Consider the following 25209-nt stretch of genomic DNA (forward strand, 5'->3'; position numbering starts at 1 on the left):
GCAGCCACAGCTTCCCTGGGCAACCTGGGACAGGGCCTCACCACTCTCATCATGAAGAAATTCTTCCTAATGTCCAGTCTAAATCTGCCCCTCTCCAGTTTACACCCATTCCCCTCCTCCTATCTCCACAAGCTTTTATAAACAGCCCCTCTCCAGCTTTCCTGTAGCCCCTTCAGGTACTGGAAGGTCACTATAAGGTCTCCTCAGAGCCTTCTCTAGGCTGAACAACCCCAGCTCTCTCAGCCTGTCCTCATGTGGGTCACAGAGACTCCAAAACGACTTTTAAAGGAGTCGATTTGCCGGCATTTTCGGTATCAAACGTACCGACACCACCGTACAGGGACCACAACCCTGCAGTCTCCGCCCCTCCCTCCCACTCCGGCCCAAGATGGCGCCCGCGGGCCCGCCCCACGTGACGGGCGCTCGCGTCCTCCCCCCACGTGACCGCTCCCCACGTGACCGGCGCGCGTTTCCTCCTGCGGTGGCGGCGGTCTGGTCATGGCGGCGGGCGAGGTGGCGGACGCGGGCTCGGCTGAGCAGTTCGAGCAGTTGCTACAGCAGAAAGACGGGTGAGGTGGGGCGCTCCCGAGGCTGGGCGCCGAGAGGGAACGGCGAGGGGGCTGACTGGGCGGGTTGCGGCCCCGCTGCGCTGCTCCGTGCTTCCCGGCGAGCGCCGACAGCGCCGGCCCCGCCTGAGGGAAGGGCGCGCTTGGGTCTGGCCCGCTGCGGCCTCGCGGCTCGGTGAAACCTTCGCGGGGAAAGGAAAACAACCCAAACAGGAGGTTGGATAAGCATTTCGGGCTCCCATCTTGAATGGTGGTTACTTAAGCGTCCGTTTCCTCCCGCACAGCTTCTGATCTATATGAAAAGCCTAAATGGCAGGAAAATGGTGCAAAACAGAACCAGAAGATTTATTTTTTCCTCTTGTGAGCCCTAAGGTATCGGCAAAACAAAACAACTACCGGTTTCAATGAAAACAGCAGCATTAGGTTGTTTATTGAGAAACAATGCAAAGCTAAATCGTTCATCTCTCATGCATCGCGGCTGGTTTGTTATTAATCTGGTTTTATGCTCGAATAATGAGTAACAGGGTTCTTTCCGTTGGTAGCTCTTAGCACGGACCAGTGATTCCCTGTAGCTCTGGGCAGTGGCTCTTGGTCTGGTATTGGAAGTCTTGGGTGCTTATGTTTTTGTGGAAAACTCTGCGTGTGTTTTGCTTTGGTAGGAAAGAGTCACAGCAGCTTCTGCTGCCATTGTAGGTGGACAAGTACTCAAATGCTTGACTGAAGTCTGACCGGTTTGGTTATGAGTTCTTGTTTCTCTTGTTGAATCAAAGGTGCTGTAACTATTGTTGTATGTTTTATTCCACTAGCTGAGTATGTGCTTAACTAGGTCTTGTAAAGCACATTAAAATAAAGTGTTGGGTCAAAACCATTTCCATGTCGTTTAACTGCTGTATTAGTAAGTAGCCCTTAAATGAATAAGGAGAGAAAACTGATTAAATGAGTGGTTTAAAAAGGATGACGAAACTATCAGTATCCCATTCTTAAAGACAACATAATCAAATCTTTTCCATGTTTTTGCTTGAGGGAAGAAGAAACTAGATTCTTTGGAACTTGCTGCAAGACTTTCACTCTTCTGTAATTATTCTTCCACTGAGTTGTTGGGTGGGGACATCCCAGAGGAGTGCTCACTGTCGCGCTCACTATGACATACTGAAATGAAAGTGGCTTCAGGAACAAATACAGTATTTTGAAGTTATTTTCAACAATGCCCACAGCAATTTTCTCTCTAATGGACTTGATCATTTTGTGCTTTTTTTTTTTTGAGCCAAAGACAAATTGATAGTAATTGATTGAAAATGTTTGATATGTCCTTCTCACTTTTCTTCTGTTATTAGAGTTTTAAAAAAAATTATGTCAAAGGAAGTTACTTTTATTTTTGTGCCCACAGCTTTTACTCCAAAACATGAAATATAAATGATATGGGAAAAGAAACGTCGAGACTTGTGATAAGTTTTTGGTTAATATCCTCTTTTATAGGTAGACAGTAGAGTTTTTTGAAATCTCTTGATTGGATATAAGAAATAATTCTAGTATCACTTGCATGTTTAATTCTGCTGAGACTCTGTTTTCTTGTTTTCTTTACTTTGAATTACTCTTGCTGTTTTTCATGTTTAAAGTGCTCGGATACCAAGAGGGCAATCTAATTGCAGAAGTAAACTTTTCTGTTAATGAATTTGTTACCCAAAAAACTGCAACACCCAAAACACTCACTTGGTGCAAATTACATTAAAGTATGTTCTTCATGTAGATAAAAATTCAGTGCGTTGCAGCTCTGTGTTGGTAAGGAAGGAACAGGCTCTGATAGAATAAGGATTAAATAACCCTGTGCTTATTACTTGTCGTGAGCTGACATTCATGTGATCAGATGTGTCCTGCTATGCATACTAAATTAAATTAAGCACTTGTGAAATACTTGTTGGTAGTAGGAGAGGAGTTGAGTTAATGGAAGGAAAGTGCATCATATTATTTTCATTGCTTTGTTCTGATGTGTAGCTATTATACTGATTTTAGGTTCTCTGTTCTCCTTTCTTCCACTATTTGTTTTTAGCCAGTGGGAGTATTCTCTTGTTCTGCTTGTAGTATAACAGACGTCTAAATCTAAGTTGCTTAGACTGTTTTGTCATAAAACTTGATTTAAAAAATTTTTGTTCATCCTTGATCTGTATTTAACAACTTCTCTGACCTCTTAAAGGTGTCTGTAAATAGTGCATATGTTAGGATATTGGAGGAGGTTTCAAAATTGGTATTTCAAATGAAGAGTGTGATCAAGTACAGAAAAAGCAATCTTGGAGCAAAATTCTTCATAATTCTTTGCATCAGAGCTTGGTCTGTCTTCTGAAATACTGAACTCCTGTTCTTTTTGCCTTTTAAAATCTTGTCTGTTGTGACTGAGTATTCTCATGCATATAAATTACTCCTCCCTGTCTTCCAACATACCTGATTATTATTACCTCATTACTTCGTGGCAAAAAAACAGTTGGTTGCAGCATGGGGACAGCACTCTCAAGTGCTTCTTCCCATTGGCTTGGACGTCCTAATGAATATGTGTCTGTGCTGACAGCTGTAGTAATGTTTGGAAGACCTATCTGCTCTGAGGGCAGTGAAAGCTGCTGCATGTGCTACCTGTGCTATTGCTGGCCTCTTCATTTGCTCTGTAGCCAGGCTCCACAAAGAGCATCGCTAAAGAACATTACACGCTGAAACAGAGTTTTGCAGTGATGGTTATGCTCTGAGCAATGAGGTATGGTCTCAGGTTTCTCAAAAAGTTCCTATCAAATCCCATTTATAAGTAAAGAGTGAGTCACTTAAATGAGCCTTTACTGAGGTTTAAATGCTAGTGTCAATTGTGAGCAGTGAAGTCAGTTCAAAGAAGTTGACAGCTATTTTGTTGTAATTAAAAAGAGATGTTAGGTTTTTGGATCATTGCTGTTGGTGACTCTTACACAAGAGTGTTGGAAGAATGAACTGTTCCTGAGCTCAGGTCTCAGTTTTTCTAGTCTGTAAACTTTGAGTTTTAATCAGCGTTCAAAGTAGGACCACGCTCTGACTGATGGCGTGATCAATTAAAAAAAGAGACTGTCCTATTATATTTCTGCCAAAACTTTTTAGAATTGCTTTGGCAAATCAAGCTTATGAATTTTAAAGTTCTATCTGAATTGTTTGGTGCTGTATTCAGAGCATGTGTTCAGGTAATGCAGCTTCTGTTCCACTATGACTGTCATACTGCCTGCATAGCTATAAGATTTATACTGATGTTCCATTATTCAGTGATAAAAGATGTGAAGTGATATAGTATGGTTCTGTTGATTTCTGTATCTCCAAATACATTTAAAGTAGTAAATTGTATGTCTTTTATTCTTTATCCCCTACTACTTAGTGGCTTTGGCTTCAGCAAACCTGGAAAACAGAATTGAAAATTAGATGCAAGTATCTTGTCACTAGTGTCATCAAAGTGTGTTTGCTTAAGCTCACAAGAAGTAAATCATGGTATCCAGCTTGATGGGATTTGTGTTCACACATGTAGCTTCTCAACTTTAAATGCTATGTTTGATCAGTACCAAACATTCAAGGAAACCTTACTGAAGCTGGAAGAGGCATAAGAAGTTGAAGCTATAAAAACAGAAAATAGCATTTCAGTGTAAGAATATTGTATTTCTAGAAAAGTCCCAATTACTGCCTTATATCCTAGATAAGTACTAAAGAGGCAACGGTGGTGCTGAGAGGAGAAAAACAATGGTGCAGCCTCTAGCATGAAGCTGCAGAGCCCTGGAACTCCCAGAGTTTCTGAAAATAGAAAGCTTGCACAGGAAGAGATGTGGAGTGCCCAAGAGCAGTTCTGAATGTTTGGCCTACAGGTGCTTCAAAATATGTGTCTTGTAGTGTATGACTTAATCTTCAGTGTTTTTGCTTGTTCTTCTCCCTGTCTGACATTCGTATGGAATGATCTTTTAGTGTCAAAACACAGGGTGATGTTTTCTTTGTATTGCATTACCTTAACGGTGCTCTTTGGGTTTTGGAATGTTTCTTGAAAAAGCATTATAGAGTCTTCTGTGCAAGTCTTGTTTGTTTATTTTTTTTTTTTTTTGATTTTGGCATGGCATACCAAACTTCTATATACAATGATTATTTTTAAAAAATAAATGCTCTTACTCTTTTTTTTTTTTTGTAGGTCCCTTGTAGTTGTCCACTTCTGGGCACCATGGGCTCCTCAGTGTGCTCAGATGAATGAGGTTATGGCGGCACTGGCAAAGGAACACACACAGGTTACATTTGTCAAAGTAAGTGAGGCACTTGAGCTTGCTTTAAACAGAGGAGAGTCGTTATTAAAAAGTATGGGTAAATTTTCCAAAATACGGATAAAATTGCTTTTGAAGTTCCTTTATGGCTTCACATTTAACGGTGCAGGTGGAACATATGCAAGTGATGCATCAAAAATCTGTGGGATAAGAGTTCTATGTTCACCTTTCTAAGCTTGTGCTTGCAAGCTTAAGTAACCACTTCTATTGTCATGCTGTTTAAAGGGCAAAAAAAAAAAGAAATAAAAAAAAAATCGGTCTACTAAGATACAATGAAGGATTATTTTTTCACTAGCTGCTCCACCTAACAAATAGGCTTTTAAATTTCTCTATGCTTGCAATGCCTCAGTCCTTCAGTTCTGTAGACAGCCATATTTTTAAAGCATGATTTTTATCCCTGGATTTGAGATTAATTTAGCAATGCTGTTCTTTTTAAGTAGGCTGGAGATTTCTTTTGTTCCCGAGATGTTATTGGTTAGCTAAACAGACCTCAGAACTCAAGAGAATTTCTATCTGATACTAAAGATGAACAGTAATCTTCATGAAGTTGAAAGGAAGATAAATTTAAGTCTGTGCAACATTGTCACTCTAAGATGACAGTTGTGTAGTGCTGGGTGGCATAAATGCAAATGAGATGCTATACTCTAATGAGATAGTCTGCATGTCCTGGTAACAGAACCAGTGTGGAAGGAAAAATGAATGCGCTTCATCAACATGCCGCTCATTTTAAAACAACTTTCTCTTGTTAATGAGACACTTCTGTGATTATGAGGGCAGGGAGTAATGGAGCAGCCAGCTGTGTGTGAGTATTTTAATTTGATTTCTTACAGCATTTACATTTTGTAGGGTTTTTTAATTATTCCTTTCTCAGTTGGTATTTCTCTCTAAAACACAAGAACGGAACTATTTTAATGGTAGTATTTTATTACTTAAAGTATTTTATTACTTTCAGCATTTTGAAAATTCAAGTTGCTTAAATTTATATAGAATAGCTGTAGCTTTTAGTAAGCCCAAGAAAGTTTGAAAACTCTGTTGCTTCTTTATTCATATTCAAATATTTTTTAATGACCTTTATTATTCAGCTGTGATTTATTTTTTAATAACAAGGTTCTGAAGTGGTCAAGTGTTGTAAAAGTACCCTCCCCAGTCCCTTCCCCACAATATTTCTGGCATACTTGCTCAGAGAAAATAAGCTACTGAAAGACTTGGGCAGCCTGATCTTGTGGGATGCCCCTGCCCATGGCAGGGGGGTTGGAAATAAATGATCTTTAAGGTCCCTTCCAATCCAAACAATTCTATGTTCTATAAAGTCATTTAATCATTTGCCACTGGGAAGAGAGTAGATAATTGGAATCTATTTACAGCTTTCAGTTTATGGCTTTAGTTTCTCAGTTGATCCTGTTGGAGCATTGTTTTACGGATGTAGAGGTGAAGCTTGGACTCTCAGTTTTGACTTAGTCTGCTGGGTTGCTTCTGTGTTTAGTGAGTTCATGAAGAACCGGAAGCAAATAAATAAATGCTGTCGTACTATAACATTCAGAGCTTCACTGTTTTGTTCAATAGTGAGCAACAATCACAGCGGTATTTTCTAAGATGCGAGCAGCACGAGCATGCTGTTGCGTAGCTCTCAATGCTAGTTCATTCATTGCATGGTTTGTGGAATGTGAATTCCAATGGCTTTTTCTTCTGTACACTGAATTTCAGGTTTCTGTTTGAACTGTTTTAGATCCATTACTTTTTTCAACCATTAACTCTGCAGTCATTACAAAGCTGGTGTCTTAAACAGTCTTGTACTAAATATTCTGTAAGTCAAGTAAGCTTTTAGCTTTTAGAACAGAAAATGACAAATTTCAGTTAATTAAAAGACATATTGTCGACAAATTACTAAATTATATTTTTCCAGGTATGAATTGGAATGCTGAGTAAAATTAAACCCAATAATCTCAACAAGCTGGCCACTCAATACTCAGCAGCTGTGCAGGAGTTAAAAACAAAACCAAAATTTAGTAGACATCAATAGCTTATTGAAGAAACACTCCTTTTTTCTTCATAATTTGCAGAAGGCTGCAAATGTCAGTCATGATGTACTGCCCCTTGAAATTAGTCAATAGAGCAAACAGCAAGAATTGCTGTGGGCAGAAAATAAGCACTGTAATCATGACATAACTGGGGTCAGTGATTTATGGATTTCAATATAGTAGTAGCTGCATATGATTGAAAATTTACTAGGTCACTAGTGCACCAAAAATTTTATTCGCAGCCTCTGGGCATCTTTTGAAATGTGCAACAAAATAAAAACCTCTGAACCTGTTTTGACACTCTGTAGCCTCGGTGGATGACACGCCAACCCAGTGAGTCTCATTTAAATGCAAATGTCGCAAACTTCTGCATTGAATCCTTTTAAGATGTATAAAATGCCTAGAAGAACATTCTAGACAGGATTGACATCAGCAGTCAAACTTCAAAGAAGGTTATGAAAATAATCTTTTACTTTTTTGTTTTTTGTTTTTTTTGTTTATTTTTAGCTGGAAGCTGAAGCTGTGCCTGAAGTATCTGAAAAATACGGAATTAGTTCTGTTCCAACGTTCTTATTCTTTAAGGTAAGAGAAAATGGATATAAAAGTGACTCCATGTGGAATCTTAATATGTATACTTTTTTTATACTACTGCCTGAAAAGCAGGACCTTAAGAACTTTCTCTGTGAAGAAACATGATTTAAGTCTATCCAGTGGAACCAAAGAAAAGTAGCTAGAAATTAGTCTTACGCTTTATATGTAATATTTCAGAGCTTTTTTAATTGCTTTTGAATTTTTACGTAGTTTTGATTTTTAGTTGCCATACCTTGTGCTGGGTCAAAAAAATGTCAATAATATTTTCCGTTGTTCAGCTATCATTTTACAACATGGCAAAACCCCAAGTAAATAATGTTTTGATAGAAATAAGTCTGTTTGGGGCACATTTGCCTGCAATAATAAAACTAAAAATCTTTTCTTTAATAAATCCTTCTAATAGCAAATTCACAGGCATTAACAGTAGCCAGCCTGTTAACAGAATGGTATGAGTCACAGAACTGAAGGCTGGGTAAAAGATCAATACACTAATCCACCCTGCATCTGAAAATCTATACTTTATATGGTGGTTTGACTTTTTTTTTATTACAAGACAAATTCTGAATATAATCCTTTAAGACGAGCTTGTGTTTTGGTTTTCTTAGAATTCGCAGAAAGTTGACAGATTAGACGGTGCACATGCCCCAGAGCTGACCAAGAAAGTACAGCGCCATGTGTCCAGCAGTTCCATTTCAGCTGGCACTAATGATAGTGCAAAAGAAGATCTTAATGTGCGTCTAAAGAAACTCATAAATGCTGCCCCTTGCATGCTGTTTATGAAAGGATCTCCAAAAGAACCTCGCTGTGGTAAGGATTTTCTGAAGTTTTGTGTTCAATTTGACAGTACTTCTTTTGGGCTGGTTGTCAGATTTACTCAATTTTGGGAAGATGCATCCCAACGGTGTCTTGTACACCTAAAAACATTAATGAAAGTATTTTCATGTTGCTTATATGCAGCTAGAGAACTGCTATTCCCTTAATTACATTTTGGAAGTGGAATCAAGAGATTAGGGGCTCTCTAAGGGATGTGCAGTGCTGTCCTTGAACTAGGACACTTTTAATGAGGTGGCTCACTGTTTAGTTGTGACATATTTTGTGCGCCAAGTTACACCTATTGGAAATGTACAATAGTTGGAAGAGAATGTTTCAGTGCAAGGAATAAAAAGATCTGACTGACATCCAGGATTGCTGTTGCAATTTGGAAAAAGAAATTAAAACTGTCTTAGCTGGTAAAATTGGAAGTAGCATCTATATCTGCTACAGTGGAAATACCTTGTCTTAAACCTAATGCTCTTAACCTTTGCTCACTGTTACTAGTGCTTGGTTTCTGACTAACTTGAAGTGTTGGTCTGTGTTGAAAGCACATGGACAAATGTTAGATACTCAGATTTTTTTGGTACTAGAAAGCTGTCTTCCTTCTGCTAATGCAGTCTCCAGAAGCTGCATTGCATAATGGATCTTGTAGGGCCTTCTGTGGTGAGCTGCAGGAGGTAAACAGAAGTGTAATGCTGGTGTAGTGTGGAGATTGCTTGACCAAGCAGCCCTCTTGGCAGCCCTTCTTTGGTTATGGCTCACTCTTACTCCCATGTAGCTCTAGGGATATTGTTTTGGCAATTAACAACACAACACAGCACTTTCCAGGCTGTCTCATTTGAGTGTAATCTTGGCCCGCCTTTGTTGAAGTTTATCTTCAATTGTCAGTCTGCTTCTAACCCACCAGTCTTTTTCTACTGATATCTTACAGGAGTGAGCAGTAGCTGCTCATTTCTGTGCCCTTTTTTTTTTCATATACGCTTGTTCCCTGAGGCCTGTATTCAATCTTGAACAAACAAGGATCAAAAAGTAGTGCAGAAAAAACGACCATTCCTTGTCTCCGAAGCTTCACTTAAAATAGGAAGACTGAAAATACCTTATGCTGAGGATGGTGGCAATAAGATAAAATCTGAAAACTGGAGGGAGGGAAGGGCAATGGGCAAAAAAGTTGCATTGATTTTTTTTACCTTTCTTTCTCCAAAGTGGCCTGGAGATCAAATGTTGCAACTTTTACAGTTACTTCTCTGTGGGAGAGTATTAAGATTTGGATTGTTTTGCTAAGGAAACATGTATCCTGTGAGGCAGATCACATCAACTGCATTGCTGGGCTACAGAGATGGAGGAATTGTGGAATATAACAGGATAATAAGAAAAGACCTAGCAATAGCTAGCTCCTTACATCCAGGCTCCTGAAGAAAGGCCTGTGGCATATATTTATGGAACCAATAAAGAGATGACTGCTCAAAAAGTTAAATTGTCATGCAAAACCTCACTTACTTGTGGCTGAAAACAAACAATGAGAATACTTGTTCTGGCCGTGAATTACAGTACCATGTGCAGGTTTAAAAGATTCCTCAAATGTTTCTATGCCATGGCGAGACACTAATGAAATGTGTTTAAGACACTGAGGAGGAACTGTTCTTTTTGACCCCCTCTGGTAAGGGCTCAGCACAGGCAGCCTAGAGACAGAGCAGGGCTGCTTGTGTCTGGTCAGGACTGCATGAGTGCTTGGTTTGAACTTGTGGCATACTGTGGTGATTTATTGATGCTGTATTCACATAACGGCAAAGTATCTTTGTGGTGTGTATGCACTGCAAATGTTCCAGCCATGGAGAATCTCACTACAGTTTTAAATATTAAATACAGTTAACAGTTTCAAGTGCAGGCACCCCACTGTAATTGCTGCTTTTGCTTTCTATCGGAGTGTGCCCCAATAGTTTCCCGAAAGTATTAAATGAATGAAATAGTATAAAAGGAAATGATTTTACATTTCTGTCCATTTAGCTTAGTCTGGAAGGATTCAGTTTGTCCTAACATCATGTACTTTTTAAGGAGGAGGTGGAAGAGAAGGATATTGATACAAACCGCATTGATTCGATGCGGTGAGAATAATGCAGATTTGTAATGCATGACTTGCCAAACAGCCTTTGCTATTTTGTGTTGTATTTGTGAAGACATTCTGTTACAGGAGAGCTATTTATCTAGTTCTATATCATACTGGTTATTGAAATTGAGGATTGGGTCTGTAGATTAAATAAGAGTCTTTCCGTTAACTGCAGGTAGTTGGGGGTCAGGACCAGTGTTTGACAAATGAGAGAGCTGAGCAGAGAGGTAACAGTGCTGAAGCTGCCAGGTGGGCCTGTGTGGATTGAAGTACAAAGAGTAGCTTTGGACTGATACAGTGTATAGTTGGGCAGGAAGGGAGGAGAGTGTCCAGCACTGTTGATAAGAGGAGGTTTAGTACAATGCGTGCTGCCCTTTTTGAGAAGGAGGGCTTATATGTAAAAGTCATGAAACAATATTTGAAAGAGGTAGTGTTTGAGCCATGTCAGATGTTTGGGAGAAAAATGGACTGGTTAAAGCATGTCAAACTTGTCAGTCTGGGCCATGTGCTGTAGAAGGTAATCCTCCCTTGGCATAGTGAGAGGAGTCTTGTAACTTGTTCCAGGCTACTTCAGGTTGATGAAGCACTAGCTTACAAAGCGTGTGCAGCTTTTCTTTCCCCTCTCTGCCCTCTATACCTAATCATACTTGCAGCTGCTTTTAAGATATTTGCATGCCATTTTACAATCTGCTTTTTCAGGTGTTATTGTAAAAGTCATAGAAATGGGAGGGCGTCAAGGCAAGATTTTTTTATGTACTGAGGCTCCCCATATGCATTGGACTACTGCTGTGTTGGTATCTGCACACCCTGTTTTCCTCTTTCTTTTTGCCTTTCGAATTTCAAGGCTGCTGTTTCATCTTGATGTACTAACATGTCCCACAATCACTTCAGTAGAAATAGTTTCAGAAATAACTACAGGTTTCAGAACCTTCATATTCATTGTGCTGTTGGGATTCTAACAGTTTGTGCATAGGCATTTGCTCCTGTGAAGAGCTGATGATATTCCATCTGTTTATGAATAGATAATTCTGTATTTGTATTATGTAACAATGTGGTTATAAGGTGTGTGACAGTTATATCATAGGAATTTACTTATAATTTTGTAGGAATGGAAATCTTGCCTTATTCTGAAGTAGTCTTATGAAGTGCATCCATTGATACATCCTGTAATACCTGTATGTAATGGAGCACTGCTTTGATAAGGTCCAAATATGCACGAGTACATTTTGAGTGTCTACAGCTTAGATTATTCAGGTATGTGTGCCTTAAGTTTAACTGTGTCGGATGCCAATGTGGCACTGCTGTTAGTGATGAACCTTCTGTGCTTGTGCTGCGATTTGTTTGGCAGGTGTGTAGCAAGATGTAAGGGAACAGTATGGCTCTTGCTATGTCTGTGGTGAGGTCAGTGTTGTGCAGGCAATGGTGAATCTCTCAGCTACTTGTGTGCCCATGTTCTCCATTATGCCCAAGTGAGCCGCTATGTCAGTATGATCATTTGATGGCACAGGCATTCGGTTCTCCTTTGGATTTTTGCCGGTGTTCAGTAGACAGATGGCTTCATAAAGGGTGTTGAGCAAATGCTGGGCAGATTTAAAGTTATGGAGAGAGAAGACCCTTTACTGTTCTCTGACATACTTGATTTTGATGGGACTGAATTGTGAGGAAATTAAAAAAAACAAACAAACCAAGAAACCCAAAACAGAAAAGACATTGAGGCATCAAGGTTAAGGATAGTTAGGTATTTTATCATAAACTTGATATAGGAAGCTACTTTGAGAGTATAATGCAGGTTCATTTGCATGTCTTGGTATGATAAAGTAAATATTTCTTCAAGCTTTTAGTTCTTGCATTTAATCCCTGGGACCCTATGGAAAGCTTACAGGAGGCACTTACCCTCATAGATGTATATATTAGAATTAGAAGTAGTGCAACACATGAAATCATCTCAACTTACAGCTCTTAATTTTGCAGTTAAATACCATGCCTGCTTTAGATTGCTGTGACAATTTCTGGCAGTAGTAGAGGAATGTTGGTAAGTTGGGTCCATTAAACTTCTGAGAACAAACTCTTTTTTGAAGTGAAGGTAATTTAACATTTTTTCAATAATATGGATCTGTTCTAACAGTAGTAGGAGTAATAGAATTAAATAAAGAGCCATGCTTGTTTAAAGGTGAAGATATTTTTGAATTGTATGTATTTTGATACAAATAAGTCTTGCACTGGAGTCTTCGGTGCAATTGACAAGTATAGGGAACCCTACCAGCAGTGTATTTTGGGATCTTCTTGTAGTTTGTCATTTCTTCACTGGAAAAGCCTATTCAGCGTAGTGTAAAGTAAGGTTTGTCCCCTTGGCTATGTGTTTACTGGCAATTGTATGTGGTTATGAATGTTGTATTATTTCAGTGGATTCACTTGGACTGTGGTAGTATTTGTTTATTTACTTTGTCAATACTGTTATTTATTAACGGTGTTTTTATTGGTGTAGAGTTTGGAGTGGCGCTTGTGATTGTCTCGATAACCTCTTAAAACACTTTGTTAGCAGTTTAATTATTCCTTGCAATGCATGTATGACTTTTCTTCAGAAATGTAACGTTATGAAAGTAAAGCTGTTCTGGCACTTTATCCCTAAGCATAACACTTTGACAGCTACCATAACCCTTCAAAATGAAACGCAACCAATCAATCTTTCTAGTTTGCATGTAATTGCCTACAGCTAAAATAAAGCTTTCCCCCCCCAGTTCCTTACAGTAGAAATGAGTTAATATATTGGTGATGGAATAACCATCAGCAATCAGCCTTTAGCTGTTTACTAATGAACTCCCAGATGTATGAAAAATTTCAGGATCTGTGTTTTACTTCAGGCTTTACATGAACTTAACGCTTCAGTTGTAGAAAGAAAAGCAACTTAGATGCCATACATATAAATACTGCTACTTCATATCTCAATAAATTGCAGAGCATGGAAACTGCAGAGAGCTGCAGCAAAAATCCATATTTCAAAAACTAATAGGTGGTCTTGCAAGCTGAAATCAAAGGTTATTCTTCTATGGCACTTTGTTTCTTTTTTCCATTTAAAGCCTCTTTATCCTTTTATTCTTTTATTAAAGCCTTTAAGCATTGTGTCTCTCTGTTTTTAATATTTGTATGGTGGTTTTCATTTGTCTGTATAGCATTCTTTGAGGGAATTGCTAGGATTGCAAGGGCATTTGAATCCAAAACAGAATGAGTTAGCAAACATATAAAACACACATTATGATCACATTGATTTATAGACAAATTCTTATAGATCTTTTTTTTCAAACTATAGGATAGTGCTGCCTAGGAGGCTTCTACTTCCCTTGAAGGGATGTGCATGAAAGCAGCAGTGGCTTATATTGAAATACTTTAAGACAGAGACTGTGTGTTAGAAATGAAGCTAAATTCCAAAATATTTCAATGTGTTGCAGTGTACTTAGTGTTTTTTTTTTTTTTTTCCCTGATTAGCATCATTTTCACAGCAGAGCAAATAGGTTATGGAGAAGCAGTGAAGTTGTGAATCAAGATTTGATCATCTGTCCTAACAATCAAGTCATTGGGTTCCTTATGTGAAGTACAGCACACCTCATCCGTTTTCTTACGGATTAAATATCTGCAGTACACTGTGAAACATCCAGTAGACTGGCATCTTCTCTGGGGGGTGGTTTGTGATCCTGTGTTAGTGGAAGTGTTAAGTGGATGGCGAGGACTGAACATCAGTCCAAGGTTTCCTTTCAGGTTACCCCAGAAAGAATGGACTTGTTGGCATAAAGGATACAGCCTAGATGTGTATGGTATATATGCATGTTTGGGTTTTTTTTTAAAGTGATTTTGAAGAGTTTGTGTAGAGCCTACTGTTTTGAAACAACTTATCTTCTTTTAAAAGAAATCAATTTAATGTTTCACTGTAATGAGAATGGTGAATTTATAATAGAGGTGAAGGAGAATGTTTGAAAGTGAAATTCTGTGTGGGTTTCCCTCTAATGTAAAAAGATCTAAGTGATTATAGACTATAAATTCTATACTATTAATAGTCTTATACATCTCACTTTTTACAAATAATGTGATGATTTTCTTAGGAAAAAAGTGCTTAACTGTAGAAGGGAGAAACTTATTTTTCTAAGATTGGCCACGTAATGAACTTAAACCTGGATGTTTACATCGTGATATTCAAATGCTCAATATCCTGCTGAGATCGTGTTGTCAAGTAGGACTTAATGAAAATCTTTCATAACGGAAAACAAAACATGACAAGAAAGTGTCACAAGTGAGTAATATTAATATTAAGTACTCATGTGAACAGAGTATATATGAAGGAATATCTCTTTTGCCACGAGGTGGGAAAGGGCATGCTCTTAAAGCAAAAATATTAGAACACATAATAGAAGCCAAGTTTCAAAGTTAAACTAGTGACGCAGTAGAAGGTTTAAATCCTGGTTCTCACATTGTGTGTCGGCTTCATTAGATTGGATGCGGGTTTGAGCAGCCTTATCTAGTGGAAGATGTCCCTGCCCATGGCAGGCAGCTTGGAGCTAGGTGATGTTTAAGGTCCTTTCTGACCCAAACCATTCTATGATTCATCTATGTTTGGTGTAGGAGCAGTTCACTGGTAGCTGCAGGAGTGAATGGTGGGGGTGTAGGGAAAGTAATGTGCAATTAGAGGAATGAAAAGAAGGCTGCTGCAGATGCTGTTATGGTCACTGAGAAGCTTTTATTCTTTGTGAATGCTCACTGAAAAAGGCAGAATAAGGGAATGCATTTAACTTCGTTTTAATTGTATGTTGGAACAACAGAGAGACTTGAATGAAGGTTACTTATGATGTAGCTCTATATAGAGAAGTACCAGATTTACCAAGCTGTCCGTGTACTTTGGTTTTGTAATTCCAGTAGCAAATATGGGGTGTGCCCTTTTATAGTATTTGAAAATATTGATAGAACAAAGAATAACGCACTGAAGCTACTTTGACTTACTATCTAGAAGAATTGCATTTTTTAAGTGAATAAAGTTTAGTACAGACATGGGAATGCTCTATTTAAAATTATGCGTAATTCCTCTTTTTATGTTTACAGGTTTCAGCAAACAAATAGTGGAAATACTGAACAAACATGGTATTTCATTTAGCAGTTTTGATATTTTTTCTGATGAAGAGGTACGTCAGGGGCTGAAAACATACTCTAATTGGCCAACTTATCCACAGTTCTATGTAGCTGGAGAGCTTATCGGCGGACTTGATATTGTCAAGGTTAGAAACTGAGAAATTCTTAATCTTGTTAGTAGTTAGAAGCACATTTTTCTTGCTTTTTATGTCTGATTTTTCTTCTCCCCAATCTCCCCAGGAACTTGAGGCATCTGGAGAACTGGACACGATCTGTCCAAAGGCACAGAAGTTGGAAGACAGGTGTGATGTATTATGTCATTACTATAAGGGTGTCTTAATTTTGAGGTTTCCTGTATGTTTATTTGTATAGGGGGAGCCCCCTATATAAATTCCTGTTCTTTGACTTCATCAGAAATGGCAAGATTTTCTTTAATTACAGATCTGCAGTTTTTTAACATATCCAGTTTTGTATACAGTAAGCGTCACTTAATTTAAAATTATACTGGTATGTATTTATTAAGCTATACTGTTCCAATACACTTTGCTTATTGTATTTGTAGTTTGCTTATTTTGCTTATAGCAGGAATATATAGGTTCCTTCTTGTCTCTCCTTTAAGAATTTTTTCTTTAAAGATAACTGGGAAAATCATCTTATAGACATTAGTAGCTTTTGTTAGCTTTATTTGGCAGAGACTTCATAACTGATGTCACTAGAGAAAATATCTAGCCTTGTCTCCTCATTTTTCTTGATTACTCATGTCCTTCAGTTCCTGTTTTCTTTCACCTTGGCAACACGAATATATGATGCAGGAGTAGGAAGTCTGTTGCTTCCTGAATCAGATGCAATATCTAGAAACCAATTTGTCCTCCTTTTAACCTTCCCTTTTGAAGATTTGCTCGTTTGAAATTCTGTGTGCCCCAGGCAGTCAGGCTCCAGATATCTGACAAGTTCGTCTGTTTGAGAAGTTGCTAGTAGATTTGGGTTTTTTTCCTGGATTTTGTGAATAGTGCCATTAAGACATGCAAAGGGGTACTAGTTTACCAAGGACATGGCCTGTACCTAGGAGGGAAATATGTTAGCACAAATTCCATCTTGCTGTCTGAGCATGATAGGAACAAGTTTTAGTGCTGTTGCTGTGACTGGTTCTGGGTCTTCTGCCTTCTCAGCACCGTGGAGGAATAATTTAATGCAAACCATTTCAATATGTTGATAAAGTCTACTGATTTTCACAGTTGTGTGTTTATTATTTCCTTTTTAATTTGCTCTATGGCTGAGGTTTACCTTTTCTTACTCTAGTAGAGTAACTTGCAAATTGTTTAACCAAGGCCACAAAAATCAATCACTACCTTTTGCAGTAAAGGATTAAATTCTAGGTATAGGTGAGATTGTCTCAGTATGGCCTTTTAAAAACTTTTTTTAGAAAGCTTTCTTTAGTCTCTTCCTTCATTTTTGCAAACTTGCATAAGCTACAGCTTTATTGAGTTTATACGTAGTTTCTTGCTTGCTTAATCTTTTTGGAGAAAGAAGGTAATGTGACATGTTCTCTGCTTACCTAGTGTGTTTTAATAGATTAAAATTGTTGGTATAGCAAAATGTCTCCCTAAAGGAGCAACAACAGCATCTTTTGAATGGGTGTGTGAAGTTTTTCTCAATTGTATCAAATTTTGATGTATAAGTGGCCTGAAGGCAAAAAGTCACTGGACAAGTCACAAGTAACTACTTGTTGCCTAGTTTGCTCTTTATTTTTTAGCCAGTGTTTTTCTTTAGCTGAAGTCTGTCCTCTGTTTTTGGTGTCAACCATGAAGTTGTTCTTCCATGGCACAGACTAGTTTTTTTCTTTGTAGCCAACCTCACACTTTAAATCTGAGCAGCTGACATCTTTCAAACTGCATTCACTCTATCAGTCACTTGTAATAAAAGCCTTACAAGGTAGTTATTCAAACATGGTAAGACTTAGTAAAATGAAGGAATATCAGTAGTAGAATCTATGTAATATTAAATGATGTCCCTTTACTCAGTGTTTGATCTCTTCCCATCAAATAATTGCGTCTTTCTCACTTGAAAATACCCTTGAAAAGGGACTCTAGAAATCAGCTTAGTTTCATGAAAAAGATCTGGCAGTTGGGGAGCCAGCTCGGATTACTGTAGCTCACTCTTCCTGTAACTGTTAGTTTTGCTGTTGCTTTTTAACTTGGAGACAACTTGGTTGGAAAAATTGTTTTGAGGTTTACGTGTGCAAAGGCTGTAGGTGACCAATAAAGCTTCATTTAGTTTGATTTTGCAAAGACTCTGCGTTCTCCAGGCATGCAAAGCAACCTTAGAGGGTTGTTTGCCCTTAGAAGGAAACTGCCAAATAGAAGTCTTTTGTAATTTTTCTGTCATCTGTCACAGAAAGCCTTTCCTAAAAGGAGAGGGAAAGGAGGGGAGTGCCCAAGTGTTGTGCACGTGGCCCGTAAGTGAGCCATTCGGGCAAAGCAGACCTATTCCTGAATTTCAGTAGTTGTTAGTCCTTAGTCCCCAAGTCCAAAGATTTTATGACTGATGGGCAGTAAGTATGGCACTTACTCTGCAAAAGACATTCTCACAAGGAGAGTGAAAAATGCTAAGTGTTATACGGAGTATGTGAAGAAGTGATAGGTCACTAAATAGAAATATTGAATTTAAGATATCATAAAATGATGTTTCTCTTTGAACTTATTGCTGCTTGATACTTAGAGGTCAATCTAGAAACCACTATTGTAGCCCTGAAGGTAATAGGATTGTTCAAATTCATTTGCTACTGGAAGCGATTCAGATGGAGTTGCTTATAATGCTGCTTAAAATGCATTTGGTAAAGCTGTAGGTTGCTCTGTCTGCTTTTGCATTTTGTTTTCCTGTCGAAACAAACCTTGAAGTAACAGCTGAGCTGTTTTATGTCTGTCTTTTTTTGTGTCTTCTGTAGGCTTAAAGCCTTGATAAACAAAGCTCCTGTGATGCTTTTTATGAAGGGAAGCAAACAGGTAAGATTAAACACTGCAGAATATTTTATATTTAAACAGTTTTTTAAATAGTGATAATTACCTTTTTTCCTTACTTTCCTTGCTTAATGTAAATTAACGGTGCTGGGAAGTTAGTTATTTGTCTTCTTATTTGGTGCTTCTGTAAGCCATAGAAGAGCAGTCTTGGTTTTACCTGATGGATATATATTGCTAAAATGCTGATAGCTGTGTTACAGTAAAATTGGGGAATTTGATGCCCTGCAGTGACGTCTGTCAATTGCCCTATAGTTCAGGAATGAATGAAAGAACAGTGCATGTCATTTTGGTCATAGCTATTGATTGTCTTTGCAGATAATGGATTTTCTTCTGCTGTTCTGAGTGTTTGCCCCCAGTGACGATCCTACTTGAGGCATACACTTTTGAGTGTTGCCTAAAATTTTATCTCTGGACACGTGTTTCTTGAAATTTCCTTCTGTTGACCTAATTTGGTTGGGCGTCCTATCCTTTTTAATTTATCTGACTTTTAAATGCAGTTGTGAAAGCATCATTAAAAAAGCCTGCTAGATGTTTTTAATGGTACAGTATAATACCACATACAACAAATGATCCACTGGTGTCTTTAAGCTACGATTAATTTTCTTGCTCACTGAAATAAAGATAGTAACTGAAGACAGACAACTGCTAGCAATCAGGATTAAAATAATACCAAATGGCTGTGAACCAAAATGTCAATCTATTGCTTTGTGTTGCATACTCAAAGTAACGAGGGGATAAATCATTCCCTTTTGATCAGGAAGGCACTGCAATTCTTCCTGTCAAAATTACCTGAATGGCACCTAACACCAGGCTATTCACTAGAGCGGAGTACCCGGAAACAATAACTGTAGTTAGTGATTGCAGTTATGAGTAGTTCATAGGGTATTTTTTATAAAGGGATATAGAGCTAAGGGACCAAGCTTGTTCAAGTGACTTGTTTTTCCATTTAATTTTCTCATTTGCTCTCTGAGCCTTCTCTTTGTATTAAGAGATTCTTTTAAGAGTGTTATAGGCTGTTTTACTAAGCCATTTCATAGCTGCTGGAACCTTGTGAGTTATGCTGACTCACTGAAGCAGCGGTGGTGAGCAGGTTGGGCTTAGGTCTTCTAAACGGATGCACTTCTGTCCTTCTAAAAACTGTCTTGCCTACAGAAAGCAAGAGTTTGGGCAGGTTGCTTTACACGTTTTGATTTTGCTTGTGCTACTGGTGGAGCAAAATCACTGATAAGAAGGAATAGTCTGGATTAAATATTCAATGTCTAAAAAAATTGAGTGATCTATGTCCTGATACTGTCAATATGAAGAGTTTTGCAATAGATGCTTTCAATGATGAATTTCATTTGGGAGTTACTGTACGTACAGCCTACTTAGCAGTTAACCATAGGTTGCTGCTATCTCCAGAATGGTAAATAAAGGGTAGTGTATGTCTCAAAATAAAACGTATCTATTTTACAAATGTGTATAAGGCACTTACACCTGTCATAGCCCTGACACTGACTCTTTGGACGTTCAGAGAATAATCAAGCCTGAACAGTTTTCAAGGCAGTATTGCCAAACCTGGAAAGCAGATTCGCCTTGTATCATTTCACAACTGAGGAAAGTGTTTAATATTCTCAATGTTTTCATTTATTTCAGCAGAGAATATAAAGAAAGAGAGATTCAATACTCTTTAAAGCTCATAGTATAAAGAATGTAAAGGGGATTAGCAGTATTGATCATCCAGTAAGGTCATTGCTAGCAATAAATTGGTGATAGTTTGAGGACTGGACATTTTCTGGATTAAATATAGCAGATGCATGTTTTAACATACATGTGTTTTGCATTCTAGGTGGCAAAATGCGGATTCAGCAAGCAAATTATAGAAATAATGAACAATACTGGGTACGTAAGTGGATTTTTTTAATTTGCATTTAGGAAGCCAGTTCTGTTTTAAAAACTAAGCTCTATAAATTGATTGGAAAATACTAGTGGAAGACTTTCTTAAACACAATTTTCTTTAAGAGTGTTTTGAAATGTCTTTATGTAAAAGCCTATAGTGTAAATCACTACTACACTAATTTGATGCCAAGTTGAATGTAGTGTGTCAGATTATGCTGCTTTAACACTACTACATAGTGATTGTTTCACTCTGATTGTTGATGTGAAAGAAATCCTTCCACTCTGATAAGCAACTTGTCTTAAAGAGATCCCGCTTGGTCTGTTTCCTTGATCTTGGAGTCTGGCATGTTATCTCGCCTCAGTTTTCTTCTTCAAAGCAGCTCTTTCTGTAGGGAGAGAGATTAGTGTCATCTTCCTTTGAAAAAACTCCTGTTTTGTTTGTATTACTAGTTAGAGGTTAAGCGGTTGTCTTGATTACTAGATGTTAGAATGGGCTTTTTGAGATAGTGGATGATAGTGATAGTATTCGGTATAAAGCTCAGAAACGAGTAGCGGTTACTCAAATCATTGTTCCTTGTCACTGGCTGTAGTCCACTTGCAGTTATCTACATACTTGCTAGTTACTGAAGAGTGCCAGTTCTTGGAATACTAGGCATTGCATACCAGAACTCATATGTGAATGAATCAGAAATTGAATTTACACAAGCATTTTATTTTTGTGTTTTTACGCTAGTATATGAAGATAGAGAAATGGCTGTAGCTGGTTGATTCCTTAATAAATACCTCCAGCGTGTGTGTGGGTTTTTTTTTTAGCTAATAGTGAACAGAATTACTTCGAACACATTTTGGATGATTCAAGCCCAAGCCACACAGCTTAACTTTTTAGTGCGTTACGGTGTCATCTGTTCATTATAGGGAGTTTCCCATGAAACTGAGCATCTTTTTCATTACAGATTTTTGTGCATAAGCCATTGACTTTTTTTTCCTCCTCTTAGCTGTTAATTCTGAGTGGTTTGGAAGCTAGCTTGTACATGTACCCACCTTGAACTTTTGAGGGTCTTGCATTTCAAAACTCCACAGTAGATGATTTTGTTTGTTTTTTGTTCTAGCATTGATTATGAGACATTCGACATACTGGAAGATGAAGAGGTAATCAAGGTTCTCAATCATTGAGGCTTTCATTGTTGCCTTTACTAAAGTTGAAATTTACATTTAAGATTATTTTTCTTAGGTGCGGCAAGGATTAAAGAAGTATTCAAACTGGCCAACGTATCCTCAATTGTATGTGAAAGGTGAACTCGTTGGAGGGCTGGATATTATCAAGGTAGGAATGGGAGAATCTTGTTTGAGATGCAAATTGACCATTTTTTAAAACTGTAGAGATGTTTTCTGCCCATAACATACAGAAATTTCTGTGTAGTGGCCCTAGATCTTGAAACTGAACGATGTGGTTGCTTTTACTGTGACTTCTATTAGCTCAACATACAATTGAAAGGATCTCTAAATCTCCAGCATTCTCGTATGCCAAGATTTAGCAGTGAAATGTGTTTTCTTGACAGCAGTCAGTTACTGTTACTGTAAAAACCATTTTTACCCCGTGGGTGCATTTTTACAGGTTTCCCTTCCTAGTTTTACTTCTAACATTGCTTTTTTCAAATAAGGTGGGCGAGACATTTTTTTTCCTAGCAAACAGTCTCATTCCTAGAAGAAAGTAAGGTTTATTGTAGTTGTTTGAACAGACCCTGAAGCAACAAAAATAGATCTGCATCTCTTACTGGTTTTTGATTTTTGTAACAGAGCAGGCACAATGTTCTAAACCCCAAATACTCTTGAGCCCATTCTTGTCTGAATGTTTTATAGCCAATTCCTCAGACATTGTGACTCCTGGGAAGATACAATCAATAAATCTCATTTAGTTCTAAAAATACTGGTATTACTTAAATTACTTAAATTATATAGATTACTTTAATTTTATTTATTTAACAAGTGTGTGGGTTATTTCAGTGATCAGTAAGTGTAGTCTTGGGCATTGCAGAGATGCTACAAAATGCTTCTCTCACTGGTATTTAAATGTAATTTGTCTATTTGCATTGTTGGACTGTTTTCAGTTCGCTCTAACTTGTATACGAGTAGATGAATGTTGTCAGTATTTTAAAATGCCTTCTGTAATATAGCTTAATATGTAATAAAATTGAGGCATTTATTTCTCCTGAGATGTGGGAAGAGGGTATGTGCTCCACAACGTGTTATTTTAAAAAATATTCCCTGGTGTTATCTAGCTTTTTAGGAAGTTAACAGCCTTATAATTTGAATTTAAATTATCAAGATAATATGGGCAAGCACCTCTTATTTCGAACTCTTCAAATTTTACTGTCTTGTTTGCTTAAATGTGTAGTAGTGACAGAATCTATCGGGTCATTTTTTTTGTTTGTGAGAGGCATTTTGGATGTTGTAAAATTTTGTGTACTCCTAAAATTTATTTTGAATTACATCTAGAATGAGATATAGCAGGGGATTTACCTGGTAAAGCCCACAGCAATTAGTGGTTTTGAAGGCATATCTTTTTGCTAAATTTCTTCTCTTACTAAATAGACAAAACAATTTAAATACAGCGTTATGAACTTCAGTGTCTTGGTCAGGAGGGACCTCTAGTGGGTCAGCTACTGCATTCCCTTTGTAACTGGTGAATTGATTTCCTCGTCTGTAAACTGTCCCTGTTGAGATCTTGTTAGCATAATCGCAAAATGTTTGTAGAGAATAATTGCTGTGTTTTTTTACAGGAACTAAAGGAAAATGGTGAATTATTGCCTGTTCTGAAGGGTGAAAATTAATGGAAGAGGACATCAATGGGAACAGAAATACTTTTGAACAATTCATTTGTAGATTATATTGGAGCAATATACAACTTACCCTTGTGGAACTGACCAGGTGTAAATAAAGACAGCTTATGTACTCTGTGTATTTCACAAGACCCTGCTACATGTGAAAATATGTTTCCACTAAAGATACAAAAATGTCAACATCCTCAAATTAAAATGTAATACTCATGGACTTTGCATTTGTTATTACACTCTGTGTATTCATTGCATCTAGATAAGAATTGAGTAATGACGTGACTATCTGTTGCAGTAGTCTATAGGACTAAATTACATCTTTCTTTTTGGGCTCAGCTTGCATTAGGAGAATATTAATGAGTATACCTTTGTGGTATGGAGCATAATAATTTTCTGTGCCTGTTAATAATTGTTTTCATGTCTAGTGAGCAAGAAAAATACTACTGAAACCTTAATCTAGTGTACCATTAGGAAGTTGTTATTAATGAGTTTCAACTGTACACTCTGCATCTTCATTATCTGAGTAAGTACCGTAGTTGTTAATTTCAGATGTTCAGCCTATTTTAGTATAGCTTTTTGGACATATTTGAGTTACAGTGGAAATGAGCCAATAAATGAGCCAACACAGCGATTAGGGCAGTCTTTTGGTGTATCTTCAGTACTCCTTCGTGAGATGGAAAGGTTTACTTTCTGGGCTATGGCTTTGGCACTTTAAATCATCATTTTAATATATGAATCCTTCACTTCAGTATTCACAGAATGTAAGTTGTTTTTAATCCTTCTTTCTGTAGCTCTAATGCTCTGAAATATAACTGGTTCTAATAATAGGCAGACCATCAAACCAGCTACACAGTACAGATATACTTGCAGGCGTGTACAGTGGGGTGTTTTTCTTAGGGAACCATCTTTTGGTTTAAGTTCTTTTGAGTTCTTAGCATCTTTGCTGAGACTAATGAGTCTTTTCTATTGTGGAAAGTATTTCTGTTTGTGAAATACATAATTAACCACAAACATTTCAGTATAAATTGCCGTGCCTGACTTCATTATCAGCTGCTACTGACTTTTAAGTGTGAAATACTGATTTAAACTGTACTGAGTGCATTGGCTGCAGAGAGTAAAGAGAGCAAGGACATCGTATCCAGAGAGAGGCCTAGAATCTGAGAAGAAACCAGCTACCTTTATGAAATCCAACAAATGAAGTGATGGTAAGCAGAAAAGTGCTTGAACTTCACCAGTAGTACAATTTGAGCAGAGAGGTACTGCTGAAAGCCCTTTCCTCACTGATTTTTGTGTTGGTTTTGCTTGCAGAAGAAATGCCAGTGTATGCTCTTGATTTATGCGCAGAAGGCATGAAACTCTTCTGAGGAGTTTCTTTCTTGTTAAGGAGGGGCAGGGGCTGAATGCAGGCTCTTCAAAATGTGCTGGGAAGAAGAGATGCCTGAGAAGCCAGGTGGTGTGAAGTTCTGGGCAGCAGCTGAAAATTGGCTGCAAGTTTGGGGCTTTATTGCTTAAATTTTAAATGTAATCTGTACTTGAATGGGTGGCAAGACTTATACTGGACTTGGTCCTAAACTGGTAAAGGTTGGCTGCAAAGAAGAAGGTACTTTTATATGTATTACAGAATTCTTACAGTGATTGATAGTTAATTCAGTCCTAGTATCAGTTTTCTAGGAATAATTATAATGACTATAAAGTAGTGTATGATATAACTTTAAAACCAGTTTTAATAGTTATAAAAAAACTTGTCCCTCTCATGAAAACAAGCCTTAATTAATCTCGCAAAGTGAATTGCAAATGCATTCAGGCAGTTGTCAGTGCTAATTGTAACCTAATTCATTTAAAAAAAATACACCCAAAAGTTACATCTCTGTCAAATTAGGATGTAGAAGCTTTAATTAAAATAAGACTAAATACAGAATGCCATTTCTTCTATGATACGTTTCCCTTAAAATTCCGTATAGTGAAATTTAACTACTTTACA

General features: G+C 37.7%; 1 protein-coding gene across 1 annotated transcript; it reads left to right on the forward strand.

Moving 5' to 3' along the window:
- Positions 1-437: 437 nt before the first annotated feature.
- On the forward strand, positions 438-23450 carry GLRX3 (glutaredoxin 3). The gene is made up of 11 exons (XM_054071690.1): positions 438-569; positions 4735-4843; positions 7387-7461; positions 8076-8277; positions 15473-15645; positions 15740-15801; positions 18444-18501; positions 20345-20397; positions 21504-21543; positions 21626-21718; positions 23175-23450. Exons 1-11 carry the CDS (start codon positions 499-501, stop codon positions 23223-23225), a joined length of 987 nt encoding a protein of 328 aa, XP_053927665.1. The 5' UTR covers positions 438-498; the 3' UTR covers positions 23226-23450.
- The last annotated feature ends 1759 nt before the right edge of the window (positions 23451-25209 follow it).

This window comes from Cuculus canorus, chromosome 7 (assembly GCF_017976375.1).
Source record: "Cuculus canorus isolate bCucCan1 chromosome 7, bCucCan1.pri, whole genome shotgun sequence".
NCBI lineage: Eukaryota > Metazoa > Chordata > Aves > Cuculiformes > Cuculidae > Cuculus > Cuculus canorus.